The 16,175-nt window shown below is 43.2% G+C and overlaps 1 protein-coding gene across 1 annotated transcript in view; it reads left to right on the top strand.

Moving 5' to 3' along the window:
* Positions 1-13,736, top strand: part of phc2b (polyhomeotic homolog 2b (Drosophila)) — a 117,345-nt gene extending 103,609 nt beyond the window's left edge. Inside the window, exons 12-16 of the mRNA XM_056273488.1 lie at positions 3,926-4,058; positions 4,826-4,934; positions 7,515-7,629; positions 9,897-10,221; positions 10,439-13,736. Of these exons, the coding sequence (XP_056129463.1) occupies positions 3,926-4,058; positions 4,826-4,934; positions 7,515-7,629; positions 9,897-10,221; positions 10,439-10,593 (837 nt within the window). The 3' untranslated portion in view covers positions 10,594-13,736. The remainder of the gene's footprint in view (positions 1-3,925; positions 4,059-4,825; positions 4,935-7,514; positions 7,630-9,896; positions 10,222-10,438) is intronic.
* The last annotated feature ends 2,439 nt before the right edge of the window (positions 13,737-16,175 follow it).

The following is a 16,175-nucleotide window of genomic DNA, read 5'->3' on the forward strand; positions in this document are numbered from 1 at the left end:
TGTGTTACAACAAACATAATACACGATAGATTTTTTTTTTGTTACAGCCATTTTCATTTAAAAGTTGCAACCTAGATATGCATGGCATTTTGATGCGACATGCAACGTCACTCATTCTAGAGTGATTTGTTCCTTCTGGTCCAGTCTTTGGACTCGCTGCCTCCTACTGGGCATCTATTGTAAATACCTTCTACGTTTTCTTCCTAGCCAGGTGGGAATGCTTATGTACAGGCAGTGCTAAAACGTAGGCTGAACAGTATACTGAAACAGTATTGCACTATGAAACATTACAGGACCATTTTCTTTTCAGTTTGCCACCTTACTGCCCCAGTGCACACCTTAGCCTTTTACTAGTCTTAATGAATGATATTGTATGCCACATCATTATTACAGCATATATTGAAATATCTATGATTGTACATTGTACCATCATCCAAGCAGTAGGATGTTTCCTGTTGATTGACAAAGCATTGTCCTGTATCCGAATCAGAATCATATATATTGCCAAGTACAAGAACATACAAGGAATTTGTCTTGGTATATTTGTGCAAGAGGGAAAAATAACAGTAAAAAGTAAAGACAAAAGTTTAAAAGAATAACAAATAAAAAATATATAAAAGATAAAATTAAAATTGCAATAAGGTGCAATCAACACCTGTTTAGAGTTGAAGATGAGACCACGTGGCAGCTCCTGATGCCCAGCACTGTGGCAGGAGCTGTATCTACAAAGTTAAATGATAATTTTTACGAAGTTGTGTACAGGGTAGTGCAGGTTTTATGCTAGGTGTCCATATACAGAGAGCAGAGTAAGAAAGATAAAAGGGGGTGGGCAGAAATGTCAGGATCTGTAGGTATCTGGGGGCTTGTTAGAAAAGCCTACTGCAGAAGGGAAGAAGCTGTTCTTGTGGTGTGAGGTTCTGGTTTTTATAGACCTTAACCTCCTGTCAGAGAGGAGTGTTTTAAAGAGACCATGGCCTGCGTGGGAAGGATCAGCCTGCTCAACTCAATGTCCTGGAGGTGTACAGGTCATGGAAGGATGGCAGGTTGCAGCCAATCACTCTCTCAGCAGAGTGAATGATAGGCTGGAGTCTGCCCCTGGCAGTGGCAGTAGTGTACCAGATAGTGATGGAGGAGATGAGGGTGGACTTAATGATGGCAATGTAAAAGTGCACTATTATTGGCTTGAACAGGTTGAACTTTTTCAGGTGCCACAGGAAGTATATTCTCTGCTGTGCCTTCTTAGTGAGGAAGCTGATGTTCAGCTCCCACTTGAGGTCCTGGGTGATGGTGGTGCCTGGGAAGCGGAAGGATCCCACAATATCGACTGAGGAGCCACACAGGGTTATAGGGATGGTTGGGGCTGGGTACTTTCTGAAGTCCGCAACCATCTCAACTGTGTTTGGAGCATTGAGCTCCAAGTTGTTTTAGCCACACCAGGACACCGGATGGTCAATCTCCCAATTGTAAGCAGACTCATCCCCACCAGAAATGACCCCAATAAGGGCGGTGTCGTCGGCAAACTTCAGGAGCTTGACTGACTGGTGACTGGAGGTGCAGCTGTTCATATACAGGGAGAAGAATACGGGTGAAAGGACACAGCCTTGAAGGGAACCAGTGTTGATGGTCCGGGAGTCAGAGACACATTTCCCTAGCTTCACATGCTGTTTCCTGTCAGATAAGAAGTTGGTGATCCACTTGCAGGTGGAGACGGGCACATGCAGCTGGGAGAGATTGTCCTGCAGCAGATCCGGGATGATGGTGTTGAAGGTAGAGCTGAAATCCACAAACAGAATCCTGGCGTAGGTTCCTGCAAGAGGCCAGGTGCTAGAGGATGAAGTGGAGCACCATGTTTACTGCATCGTTCACAGATCTGTTGACTCTGTAGGCGAACTTCAGGGATTCCAGTTGTGGGTCAGTGATAGTTTTAAGGTGGGACAGAACAAGGTGCTCAAAAGACTTCATTACCACAGAGGTCAGGGTGATGGGTATGTAGTCATTGAGTCCTGTGGTCCTTGTTTTTTTGTTTTTGTTTTTTTTGGGGGAGGGTGAGAGTGGAACTCTTGAAGCAGGCTGGTACAAGGCATGTCTCCTGTGAGGTGTTAAAAATGACTATGAACACTGGAGACAGCTGATCGGCATTGTGCTTCAGCGTGGAGGGAGAGACAGAGTCTGGTCCAGCAGCTTTGCGGGAGTTTTGTCTCTTGAACAGCTTGTTAACATCCCTGTCCAGGATGGAGAGAGTTGTCCTTGTGGTAGGGGAGGAGGGGGGCCTCTAAGGTGGGCAGTTGTGGAGAGGTCCAGGCCCCTCCTGAGGTGGGGAAGTAGGAGCTGATGGTCAGGAGCTGGTGGATGGAGTCATGGGGGATAGTGTGAGGACTGTCCCATTGTCTTTCAAATTGACAATAGAACTCATTCTGATCGTTGGCCAGGCGCAAGTCATTTGTGGAGTGGGGGGCTTTTGGTTTGTAGTTGGTGATCTGTCTGAGGCCATTCCAGACAGAGGCTTAGTTTTTTTCGGAGAACTTCTGTTAAAGTCTCTCAGTGTACAGTTCATTTAGCATCTCTTACCACCTTGCTAAACCTGTATTTACACTCTTTAAACTGGACCTTGTCCCCACTCCTAAACGTTTCCTCCTTTTCCAACCTAAGCTGTGTGAGTTTAATTGTAAACCACGGTTTGTCGTTGTTGTAACTAACCCTGGTGTGTGATGGTACATAGCTGTCCACACAGAAGCTGATATAAGACATCACAGCCTCTGTGTACTCATCCAGACTTTTGGTGGCAAACCTGAAAGCATCCCAGTTAGTACAGTCCAAGCACGCGCGAAGATCCTCCATAGCGTCACTAATCCACTTCTTAAATGTCGTCACAACAGGTTTAGAGAGTTTTAATTTCTGGCTATATGCAGGAATCAGGTGGACCATGACGTAGTCAGTGTCCCAATGTAGTGTGGGGGACTGCATGATAGGCACTGTTGGTTGTAGTGTGACAGTGATCTGAAGTGTTCTCCTCCCTGGTCGGGCATTTAATCAGCTGACAGTATTTAGGTAGTTCATGGCTGAGAGTCCCTTTGTTAAAGTCGCTGAGAACAATAACAAAAGAGTCCGGGTTTGTCCGCTCCACACACAGTATCTGGTCAGCAAGCATACACTGTGCCTCCTGCACGTCAGCCTACAGTAGAATGTAAACACCAGCCAGAATGAATGAAGCGAACTCACTGGAGGGAGTAAAAGGGTTTACAGTTGATGAAAAAAGTTTCCCGAACAGGAGAACAGTGCTATAGAATCACTGTCACATCTTTACACCAGCCACTGTTAATATAAACAAATACCTCCACTTTGCGCTTTGCTGGAGAGCTCTGTGTCGTGATCCATTCTGAACAGCTGGAAGCCTGCCAGTTGCAGCGCATAGTCCAGTATTGATCCACACAGCCAAATTTACGTGAAGCACAAAACGCACGATGAAGAAAACTCTCTATTCTTACCCGCCAGTAGATGAAGTTTGTCTAGTTTACACAGGGATCACACATTAGAGAGAAATATTCCCGGCAACGGAGTGTGTAGTCTATGTCTGTGGCGATGCACGAGCGCACCGGCACATTTCCCTCTCCTCTGACGTTTCACTGCATGAATAAAGATGAGTGCACCTTTGACCAAAATGTCCAGTAATTCTGCAGATGGGATGAGAAAGTTGGGGAATAAATCTGCAGAAGTAGTTTCCCTATGTTCATAATCTCTTCTTTGGTAAAAGAGCTCCGGGTATTGTAGCAAAACACTGAGTTTACGGGGGAAAAAAACAATACAAAACAATGCGCACCAACACACTGAGCCTGCCATCCGCGGCGCCGTTTTAGTTTTCATAAATATACCTGCCATCTCAATTCTGTACCACTGTAAAACCCTTATTTTTTATTATTATTATCAGGTGGAACGTTTACCCATTCTAATTGACAGCCCAAAGAAGCTGGACCATCAGCTCTCCTCAGACCCTGATAAAACCCCTGTCAGTAACCCAGCCAACACCACTGACTCTGAGCCTGAGGAACTGAACCAGCCAGGTAGGACAGGATATAATCTAGGATATAGTCTCAGTCTTGCACAGTTAGACTCTCCTCAATATTTGTATTGATTTGACTCCTGCGTTAGTGCAGGGAGAAGAGTTTCGCTCCAGCTGCTTGTCCATTGGGAATGAAAGTACCAAAAAATGAGAGAAATCCTGACAATTTTAATTCTATTTGTCACAATGCATTTCTTCTATTTAGCACACTGGTGCTAAATGTTGATTGAGGGTATGATGGATACCTCATGTGTAAGCTAACCTTTGATCTTATTTGCAACTGTCACAAAAATTAAGTGAACATATAGAAGAAACAAAGGAATCGTGGAGGGTTGACAATTAGTGCTTTTTCTCTGAAAACACAGGAGCAGAATTATAAATAGCCGTTTCCTGTGAAGTGACTGCTGACAAGCATGTTTTTTTTAGCTGTCAAAAATTCTTGAGAAATAAACAAAATTAGAAACAAGGGATACCCCGTATCAGGTAGGTCACTAAACAATGCTGAATAAAGCAAGAATGGGTAATATCTGTGTACATCTAGAGGGGGGAAAAAGTTTCATCGACAAAGCCAAATAACCAGTTTATGCAGGAGCTCTGATTAGCATGATGCCTTTTCCAAAAATACCTGTAACCCTAAAGAGAACAGTCATTCTGTCAGGGGGATGTCATTACTTTATTTGTCAAGTGTGAATATGTCACTTGAAAAAAAAAACTCATTTCTCAATGTCACTTGCTCATGTTATGTTGTAATTGGTTGTCCTTCCCCAGAGAAAGACCAGGAGGAACCTAAGCTGACCTGTGAATACTGTGGCTGGGTGGACTTTGCCTACAAGTTCAAGGGTTCTAAAAGATTTTGCTCAGTTGTGTGTGCAAAGCGGTAAGTCGACTTTTGCCTTAACTTTTACTATTCTCACTGTTTAAAAAATACCAGTTAATCCTAGGGAATTGATATACCAGGTTGTCTCGTGGGACTAGACGTGACTCAACCCTTTTGTGATAAGATAACATGCCTGGAGACAACTAGTTGAAATTGTTGTTGTGGATGGTAGCAAAATTCGCTACAGTCACATGCGCAGCGCTACAGCCACAGTCAGAGCCCACCTCCAACTACCTGCGATCCATGCACTTTTAACGTCTGGAGTAGAACCAACAACGCCCATTGTTGACCTTCCCCACTAGACAAGTGATGTGTTTTTGGGTTAAAGTGTTGTCCGTTTTGATTAAAATGTTTTTCCTTTCCTTAAGATTATGCTTATTTTTAAGGCTAGTAATGTTTTCTCTGCAAGGGCGACACACATGTTCTAATGGAGTCTTCTGTTGGGACTCTTCAGCCATGCTAGCTAGTTATCAGCTAACCATAGACTTGTTGTCTATATGACCATGTTGACAAGACCACTATTAAACTCTCCTGTTTGAATCACCACTCATGTTTTGAGCTCTGTCTTCTCAAGGATTGGTTAAGAAATGTCAAACTGTTTCATTGCTCCCATCTACATTTAAGCCAAGCCACTTAACCGTTGTCCCCAGAAGTACAGTGCATCCGGAAAGTATTCACACCCCTTCACTTTCCCCACATTTTGTTATGTTACAGCCCAAAATGGATTAAATTCCTTTTTTTTCCTCATCAATCTACACACAATACCTCATAATGACAAAGTGAAAAAGGTTTTGTAGAAATTTTTGCAAATTTATTAAAAATAAAAAACTGAAATATTGCATGTATACATAAGTATTCACACCCTTTGCTATGACACTCAAAATTGAGCTCAGGTTCATCCTGTTTCCACTGATCATCCTTGAGATGTTTCTACATCTTGATTGGAGTCCGCCTGTAGTAAATTCAGTTGATCGGACATGATTTGGAAAGGAACACACCTGTCTATATAAGGTCCCACTGTTGACAGTGCATGTCAGAGCAGAAACCAAGCCATGAAGTCAAAGGTACAAAAAAATGTCTACAACTTTGAAGGTCCTGAAGAGCACAGTGGTCTCCATCATTCGTAAATGGAAGAAGTTTGGATCCACCAGGACTCTTCCTAGAGCTGGCCCCCCAGCCAAACTGAGCAATCGGGGGAGAAGGGCCTTGGTCAGGGAGGTGACCAAGAACCCGATGGTCACTGACAGAGCTCCAGCGTTCCTCTGTGGAGATGGGAGAACCTTCCAGAAGGACAACCATCTCTGCAGCACTCCACCAATCAGGCTTTTATGGTAGAGTGGCCAGACGGAAGCCTCTGCTCAGTAAAAGGCACTTGACAGCCCGCTTGGAGTTTGCCAGAAAGCACCTAAAGGACTCTCAGACCATGAGAAACAAGATTCTCTGGTCTGATGAAACCAAGATTGAACTCTTTGGCCTGAATGCCAAATGTCACATCTGGAGGAAACCAGGCACCTCTCATCACCTTGCTAATACCATCCCTACAGTGAAGCATGGTGTTGGCAGCATCATGCTGTGAGGATGTTTTTCAGCGGCAGGAACTGGGAGACTAGTCAGGATCGAGGGAAAGATGAATTGAGCAAAGTACAGAGAGATCCTTGATGAAAACCTGCTCCAGAGCGCTCAGGAGCTCAGACTGGGGCGAAGGTTTACCTTTCAACACGACAACGACTCTAAGCACACAGCCAAGACAATGAAGGAGTGGCTTTGGGACAAGTCTGTGAATGTCCTTGAGTGGCCCATCCAGAGCCCAGACTTGAACCCCATTGAACATCTCTGGAAAGACCTGAAAATAGCTGTGCAGCGACACTCCCCGTCTAACCTTACATAGCTTGATAGGATCTGCAGAGAAGAATGGGAGAAATACCCCAAATATAGGTGTGCCAAGCTTGTAGCTTCATACCCAAGAAGACTTGAGGCTGTAATCGCTGCCAAGGGTGCCTCAACCAAGTACTGAGTAAAGGGTGTGAATACTTATGTACATGCAATATTTCAGTTTTTTATTTTTAATAAATTTGCAAAAATTTCTACAAATCCTTTTTCTCTTTGTCATTGTGGGGTATTGTATATAGATTGATGAGGGAAAAAAAGGAATTTAATCAATTTTGGAATAAGGCTGTAACAGAACAAAATGTGGGGAAAGTGAAGGGGTGTGAATACTTTCCAGATTCACTGTATCTCCAAGGGGAAGTTGAGTTCTATTACAGACACTCACGCTCTAATAACTAAAAACTAACAAGATAAAAGATAAGAAAATAGAAACAGAAACAAACAGAAATAAAAGATAAATAAGAAATTGAAATAAGAACAAAATATATCAACAAGCGTGGTGCACATAACACCCTATCTATACTGCACTACCGCAGCACAAACAAAACTCGACAGGGCCAATCCAATGACCATTAACTCAGAGTGTCTGACAATCTGAGTCTGAGGGAGGAGTTGTAAAGTTTGATGGCCACCAGCAGTGTACCAGCAGGTTCTGTGACCCTAACAACTGCATATCTTTATATGGTTGAACAGGTACAATGTGGGCTGCACAAAGCGGGTTGGTCTTTTTCGTCCAGATAAAAGTAAGCAAACTAATCGTTGGCGCAGAAGATCACAGGGCCGGCCCAGTGTAGAGGCTAAGAAACAGGTATGATGACAACCCCTCACAAAAAAAAGCAAACATGTACACAATTCCCCAGTCCCCATATTTATAAAACCTTAGATACATCAATTCACTTTGCAGGGATCTTGACAAAATGAACTGTGCATACAATATTTTTCTAAGTCATTTTCATCACTCATTTTTTTATGCAGTTACTTACATTTACTCATTGTTTTATCATTCAGTAATTCAAAAGGACAACAAAATACTTCATGAGTAAATCAATTTTATTAAAAGTGTAGTTACGGGTCCGCAGTGGTGTAGCGGTCTAAGCATCGGCTTTGTGTCAATGCAGTTGCCCACTGGGGACCGGGGTTCGCGCCTAGGTCTTGTCAGATCCGACAATGGCCGGATTCGATGAAGCAGCAATAATTGGCAACGCTGTCTTCGGGAGGGGGGCGGAGTCAGCTTGTGTTCATCACATGAATGCGTCTCTGTGTGTGTCGGAAAAAGCAGTGGTTCAGCCTGGGTTCGCCTTGTCACGAAAGTGGCGAGGCGTCTCCTTCGGGACTGCTGGCCAAAGAGATGCAGTTGGCGAACACATACAGTACAAGGGTGGGTGTTTGAACTAGAATAGGGAACAATTGGCCACTAAATTGGGAGGAAAAAAAGGGAAAAATCAGAAATATTTTTTTTTTTAAAAGTATAGTTACACAAAGCAAATTTTAACCAACAACTGCAGTTTTAAGGCAGTGTTGCTTGGAGACAGGGCAGCATCTTGTGAAGAAAAACTAACCATCATTGTCTCTGAAGTGTGTTATGGACACTTTGACAGGCATGACGTTATCGGCTAGCAGCTCATCTTTAGTTTGTCGGGAAACATGCCGCATTAGGCTATAGGCAGTTACAAAGATTAGTTTTGGTGGGTTTCGTTCTGGTTAGAATGTATTTTTGAGCATTTAAAAAAAAACACTTTGGTGAATCTGTCATTTAAACTATCCTTCTGTTTGACTGAAAAGGTATGAAAGTGTAACTTGGGGGCATCTGGGATGCCATATGATGAAAGTGATGATGCTGAGAAGTGTAAACTGACAAGGCGAGTGGAGCTGGACTTAGATATGGGTTCAGATGAAGTAACTTCTCTATTCTGTTGCCTACCAACACGGAGATCGCCGGATCGAATCCCCGTGTTACCTCCGGCTTGGTCGGGCGTACCTAGTACAGACACAATTGGCCATGTCTGCGGGTGGGAAACCGGATGTGGGTATGTGTCCTGGTCACTGCACTAGTGCCTCCTGTGGTTGGTCGGGGCGCCTGTTCGGGGGGGGGAGCGTGATCCTCCCACCTGCTATGTCCCCCGGGCAAAACTCCTCACCGTCAGGTGAAAAGAAGCGGCTGACAACGCCACATGTATCGGAGGAGGCATGTGGTAGTCTGAAGCCCTCCCCAGAACGGCAGAGGGTGTGGAGCATGACCAGGACAGCTGAGAAGAGTGGGGTAATTGGCCAAGTACAATTAGGGAGGGGAAAAAAAGGGTGGGGGGGTTAAAAAAAATGTAACTTTGGACTAGGTGCCAGGGCTCAGATCAGACTCTCACACCAGACAGAGGATAAAGTAGCAGTTTTTTTACTGGGCAAGAAAGCAGAGTATAAGACAGGCAGGGGTTCGGTACACAGTGGCAATCAGGTCCAGTCAACAGTACGAAGTCAGCTGGCTTATGGGTAACAGCGGAGACAGGCAAGAGTTCAGTACACTGGCAATCAGATCCAGGAAACGGTACCAAATCGGCAGTCAAGAGGAGTCCAGGGGAAAAACAGAACAGGCAACCAGGAAGTCAGACAATACAAATGCTGGAACAGACTTGGCAAAGGCATAAGACGATCTGGCAAAGAGGGAGGGGAGGATGACAGGTATAAATACACAAAGGGACTAATGACTGATACGGAACAGCTGGTGAGGTCCAGGTGGAGAGAGGGAAGCTGGGTGGGGAACTAACTGGATGTGGATTTGGAAGGACTTGCTGGCAGGGTTCCTGAAACTGAGGAAATTAATTGGAATTTAGAATAGAGAGGTTTGGTGTACTGACGTTTTTTAACACCGCAGGAAATGGAATATGTTCCGACCACAAAATTTGGTTGGTGTTGCTCAAAGTTGGGTTTTAGAGAGGGTTCGGTTTGGAGGAATTTTACTGTATTTATTTTTAAAGCCCACCAGGATTCAAATGTTTTCAAAAGTGAGTCTACCAGCATAAAAGTGATCAATACCAAGTCTTGACAACATTGTTAATATCTGTTGTCACTGTTTCATTTCAGAAGCTGTCCCCTTTACCCCAGCAGACCCAGGGTGGCTCTGTATCCTCCCCTCAACCCTCACAGCCCAGTCAGGAGGAGTCTAGCCCATGCTCCGACATGTCTAGCTATGAGGAGCCCCCCTCGCCGCTATCAGCTGCCAGCTCGGGGCCCCTGGCTCCTGCCCCAGCCTCAGCCCAAGTACCAGTCCATCGGCAGCCAAGCAGAACCTCCGACCATGAGAGCTGTGGCGGCAGAGATGTACCTAACCTCGCTCAGCACTTCCTCCCCAGCGATCCCACCAAGTGGAATGTGGAAGAGGTTTATGAGTTCATTTGTTCTCTACCAGGTTAGTAGTGTAAAATCAATAACCATGTCTGTACTCAAATTGGTTTTGATGCTCAGGCAGAAGAAAGTACTCTTTAAAAAAAAAAAGGGATACAGTATTTATTGATTTTTATCAGTAAAATGTTATGCTATTCTGTGTGTGGACCTGGTTCCCATTTTGAGAAGGTTAGTGTGGTTAATTTTGACCTGTTCTTTCTTTGCTTTTTTTCCCCCACCAGGTTGCCAGGAGATAGCAGATGAGTTCCGCTCTCAAGAGATCGATGGACAAGCCTTGCTCCTGCTAAAGGAGGACCACCTCATGAGTACAATGAACATTAAGCTAGGACCTGCACTCAAGATCTTTGCACGCATCAACATGCTCAAAGACTCTTAGCCAGGAGGCTCTGTATGTTTGTCTGTGTACACATGGATTGACCTGTGTGCATGTGTGAGGACATGGATATGTATGTATGTATTGGAGATGCACCCTTCTGGTATTGAATATCAACTCGATACCAGGCTAAAATGGGTTTCTGTAATAATGCAGTTTTACGGGAGAGGGTTATCAACCCTCAGCCCAACCTGGAGGACCAGGGGATCACACTTTGTTTGGTCCCTACCCTTTGACCTGTTCGGCATGGGTGTCCCTACCAGGATTATAAGGCTCCAGCCGACATAGCTCTTGGGGTCATGGAGACTCACAAACCACCCCACCACGATAAGTTGGTGATCCTGTCGAGGCGGAGGCTAAAATGGAATATCAGCATTGGAGATTTCACCCATACTAAAATCCGATACCAAAAGACATGATTAACATGTCATGAATAAAAGCAAAATTGCTTAATTTACTGCATTTTTGGCACATGGAAGCATGTATTTCGTTAATGGTGAAACAAAACAAAAACTGGTTCTATCTCAATTATCCAGTGACCCCCAAACTGGTCTAAATCTGCATTGTTAAGCAAAAGTAATGGATCAGATCCGTAGTCAGTATCTGCAGAGACTTAAAGATTCATAACTCGGAATTGGTATCAGCATTGAAGAAGTGGTATCAGTACATCCCTACTATATTTGTATATGTATGTATGTGTGAATGAATGTGGTGGAGAATGAGGTTGGGGATAGGGCGAGAGACGTGTCGCTACAGCACTGTTGACTACCTTACCTCTGCACTATGATCTCGCTCTCTCCCCATCTTTGGATTGATTCCTTCATTCTTCAGTATGTCAGGATTGGACTCTGCTGGATCTAGCCCCAACAAATGTTTCACTTTTACTTGTATTAAGTTTGATTACCATGCAAATTGTTTTTTTGTTTTTTCTCTCGCTGAGGAGACTGCATGGAGGTTGGCTTGGAGACTGCTTCAAAAAGGCTACATAGTTGAGACTCAGCGAAGTAGAACTGTAAACAAGAACAGTGTTGGCAGTGAAAAAGTCACAAATCTTATAGTTCAAATGCTAACAGCTGGCACACCGATACATTCTGCATGGAACCTGTGACTTGTTGTACATAATATGCCATCCTTGACAACCAACTTTACTATTCAGCTCTGCTGTCATGGTTTGCAACTCTGCTGCATGACATCACAACTACACAACCCCCTTGGATCAGTTTGAAAAGCTGTGACTGGACTGATAACTTTTTGGATGGGCCAGTCTTTTTGAAACTCCCCAGGATTTGATCAGTTCATTAGATATGTCTGGCTAGCAGGGAGGCAGCTCAAGCATAAAGCTAGTGAGCACACTGATCAAACGACGGGCCAATTCGTTGACTAAATACTGTTAATCTCTGTTATATGCACCTCCTGGAAGTAAAGCAACTCTGCTACCACGATTGGTCAGTGCCAGCTCTGACAAAGGACTGAAATACCATTGGTTAAGACAAATAAATTTAAGATCAGAGCATCAACGATGTTTGGGTTTGTCATGGGAACTGTGAAATCCGAATGGTGGTGTTTACAGCGAATACAAGTGAAAATGAAAGGCTGGAAACGGGTTACGGTTTGAGTTGGCCCACAGATAAAGAAATTGCCAACACTTCGAAACAACAGTTCACACCCCAAGGAAACAACGCTGAATAGTAAAACAAAAAACTGCCTTAGAGAAGAACAAGCAGTGCCAAACAGCTCTATTGGAGCCTTTTCTTGTGCTCTCAGGAGTGCCTAGGTGAAGAGTCATAAAAGAACAGATGCTGAGTTGAGAAATGTACATGTGAAATATGGGTAGATCTGACTTCCTGAATTGTGATTGTTCTCTCATACATGTTACTTTGTGCTGTTTTTGTTGTGATTAAGTGTGTGTGTAAGTGTGAGACAGACAGTGAGACATTGAGGCTGTCTACATCAGGAGTCCAAAGGTGGTCTGTAAAACCACATAACTTTTTCATCCTTACTCAAGTCAGTGCTCGTTTGCTTCTTAGCACAATAACACTCAAAGCATTAGAGCAAAGCACCTCACGATGCCAAGAAATAGTCTAGGTTTTTTTTTTTCTCGTGACATTTAGTTTCCTTTTGTGTAAAAGTAAACTATTTTACCCCATGGGTTTAAACTACATAGAAGTTACTTTAATTATTTTTTTGCCCTTCAGAATGATTTTTACCAAAATATTGTTTATTACAGGGCCCAGTTTCAAAGACTAACACACGGAACATGGGAGGGTATTCCTTTAGGAATAGTCACTTTACATCTTGCACTTGCTTTTGGTACTTAAAGCAAAAGGTCTCCAATCATGTACGGTACCACTGAGGCTGTTTGCAGGGTTTCATTTAAACCAAACACTTCAGCCTCTCTGAGTAGCGCACTGCCAACCAGGAGGGGCTCAACTCGTCATGAAACTCACCTCAAAGTGGTGTCTGGTTGAAACGGGAATGTGCGGGCTCGTGGTTTATGACAGCACATGGCCGGAGACCCCTGATTTGGAGAACTACATTCGGACACAACTTGTAATTTAGCCTTTTTTGTAGCAATGGGAAGAGGCTGGGGTGCATTTGTACAAAGCAGCTTATGTGAGAAAGAGACTGCCTGCGTGTGTTGTCTGATAGGTAAATATCGGAGGAAATGTATACCATTCGCTTTTTAAGTTATCCATTTCTTAAAGATATGTATACATTATATATAAAATGATGTTTAATATTTTGAAATATGCAAATTTGTAAATATTACAGGGAAGTGTTTTTAATGTTTTTATGAATATGTGATGTTTTTGTGGCTGTGATTAAAAGTTGTTTTTTTAATATAGATAATGCTTTGTCAAATGTCTGTATTTATCAGAGGATTTCTTAAACAGCATTTTTAAAAGATCGAGGCTCTGCAACTTATTTTTGAGAGAGACTTTCCTCAACTCATTCACTCTCAAACCACTAACCCCTCTGTCTGATCACAGCCAAGTTACCCTGTTTTTCTTAAAAGATCAGACATTAAAATGGCACACACACAACTAAGTAAGCTGTACAACAATATCAGAAATTCATACAGATGGGTCCAAAACAGTGCAGAAAAATACCAGAAAGCGACTGATACCCCCCCCCCACACACACACAGAAAAAAACCCCCACTTTTTGATAACTTTCTAGATTTTATATAGAATACTCTTTATTAGTGATTTTATACATACATTCAAAGGAAATTTACTCCTAGCTGTGTAGCTTAGGAGCAGTGGGCAGCCGCCGCACAGCGCCCAGGGACCAACTCCAGTTATTTCTTCCCATTGCCTTGGCCAGGGGCACATACAGGAGTATTAATCCTAACATGCACGTCTTTTTGATGGTGGGGGGAAACCGGAGTGCCCAGAGAAAACCCACACAGACACAGGGAGAACATGCAAACTCCACACAGAAAGGGCCTGGGGCTCGAACCATGGACCTTCTTGCTGTGAGGTAACAGTGCTAACCACTGGGCTACTGTGCCTCCCATACACCTAAAGTCAAGAAAGCCTCGATCTAGCAGTAAACAAAGAAGCACATTTAAAAAAAAAAGTTTTTCTTAAGGGATGGGCAACATGATCAGAAAGGGCCAGTGTGGGTACAGGTCTTTGTTCCAATCAAGCAGTTACACACCTAATTCTATTAGTCAACCAGTAGTATTTGCTAAAGACCTTGATTTGTAGACTCAGGTGTATAACTGCTTAGTTGGAACAAAGACCTGCACCCACATCGGTCCTTTCTGGATCATGTTGCCCATCTCTACAAGAGCTGTAAGTTAGCAGGGGTCTATATGACTTCCTGCCATAAAGTGACCTGACACGTTATCTGCATTATATTCGATGACATTTTATTTATTTGTACTATTGTTTCTTTGTTGTAGTATATGTATTTGCTATTACGCATTTTCTGATTAATGTTTAGCTTTTCGATGTTTAAGCGCTTGTTTTGGCAATATGTACGGTGTTACGTCATACCAATAAAGCCATTTGAATTTGAGAAAGGGTGGGTTGGATGCCGGACAGCTTATTTAAAAAGCAACAAAAAAAAATCTCATCGTACCCTTCACAGTCCCAACTAAGTCTTCGGACTCAATGAGAGAACAGGTTCCTCCTGGTTTGCTGTGTGTGTGTGTGTGTGTGTGTGTGTGGGGGGGGGAGAGAGAGAGAGAGAGAGAGAGAGAGAGAGAGAGAGAGAGAGAGAGAGAGAGAGAGAGAGAGAGAGAGAGAGAACCATTCTCGAATGACCAACTATTGAGTTTTGCCTTCTGTTATCTGAACCCAAATGCCATTAGAAATAAGAAATCAGGAATTTTCCAGCGGCTCACATAAAATCGGTTTTGGAGGCTGCATGCCTCTACCTACACTACCGTTCAAAAGTTTGGGATCACCCAAACAATTTTGTGTTTTCCATGAAAAGTCACACTTATTCACCACCATATGTTGTGAAATGAATAGAAAATAGAGTCAAGACATTGACAAGGTTAGAAATAATGATTTGTATTTGAAATAAGATTTTTTTTACATCAAACTTTGCTTTCGTCAAAGAATCCTCCATTTGCAGCAATTACAGCATTGCAGACCTTTGGCATTCTAGCTGTTAATTTGTTGAGGTAATCTGGAGAAATTGCACCCCACGCTTCCAGAAGCAGCTCCCACAAGTTGGATTGGTTGGATGGGCACTTCTTTGAGCAGATTGAGTTTCTGGAGCATCACATTTGTGGGGTCAATTAAACGCTCAAAATGGCCAGAAAAAGAGAACTTTCATCTGAAACTCGACAGTCTATTCTTGTTCTTAGAAATGAAGGCTATTCCATGCGAGAAATTGCTAAGAAATTGAAGATTTCCTACACCGGTGTGTACTACTCCCTTCAGAGGACAGCACAAACAGGCTCTAACCAGAGTAGAAAAAGAAGTGGGAGGCCGCGTTGCACAACTGAGCAAGAAGATAAGTACATTAGAGTCTCTAGTTTGAGAAACAGACGCCTCACAGGTCCCCAACTGGCATCTTCATTAAATAGTACCTGTTAGAGCCTGTTTGTGCTGTCCTCTGAAGGGAGTAGTACACACCGGTGTAGGAAATCTTCAATTTCTTAGCAATTTCTCGCATGGAATAGCCTTCATTTCTAAGAACAAGAATAGACTGTCGAGTTTCAGATGAAAGTTCTCTTTTTCTGGCCATTTTGAGTGTTTAATTGACCCCACAAATGTGATGCTCCAGAAACTCAATCTGCTCAAAGAAGTGCCCATCCAACCAATCCAACTTGTGGGAGCTGCTTCTGGAAGCGTGGAGTGCAATTTCTCCAGATTACCTCAACAAATTAATAGCTAGAATGCCGAAGGTCTGCAATGCTGTAATTGCTGCAAATGGAGGATTCTTTGACGAAAGCAAAGTTTGATGTAAAAAAAATCTTATTTCAAATACAAATCATTATTTCTAACCTTGTCAATGTCTTGACTCTATTTTCTATTCATTTCACAACATATGGTGGTGAATAAGTGTGACTTTTCATGGAAAACACGAAATTGTTTGGGTGATCCCAAACTTTTGAACGGTAG

Source organism: Lampris incognitus, chromosome 2 (genome assembly GCF_029633865.1).
Source record: "Lampris incognitus isolate fLamInc1 chromosome 2, fLamInc1.hap2, whole genome shotgun sequence".
NCBI classification, from domain to species: domain Eukaryota; kingdom Metazoa; phylum Chordata; class Actinopteri; order Lampriformes; family Lampridae; genus Lampris; species Lampris incognitus.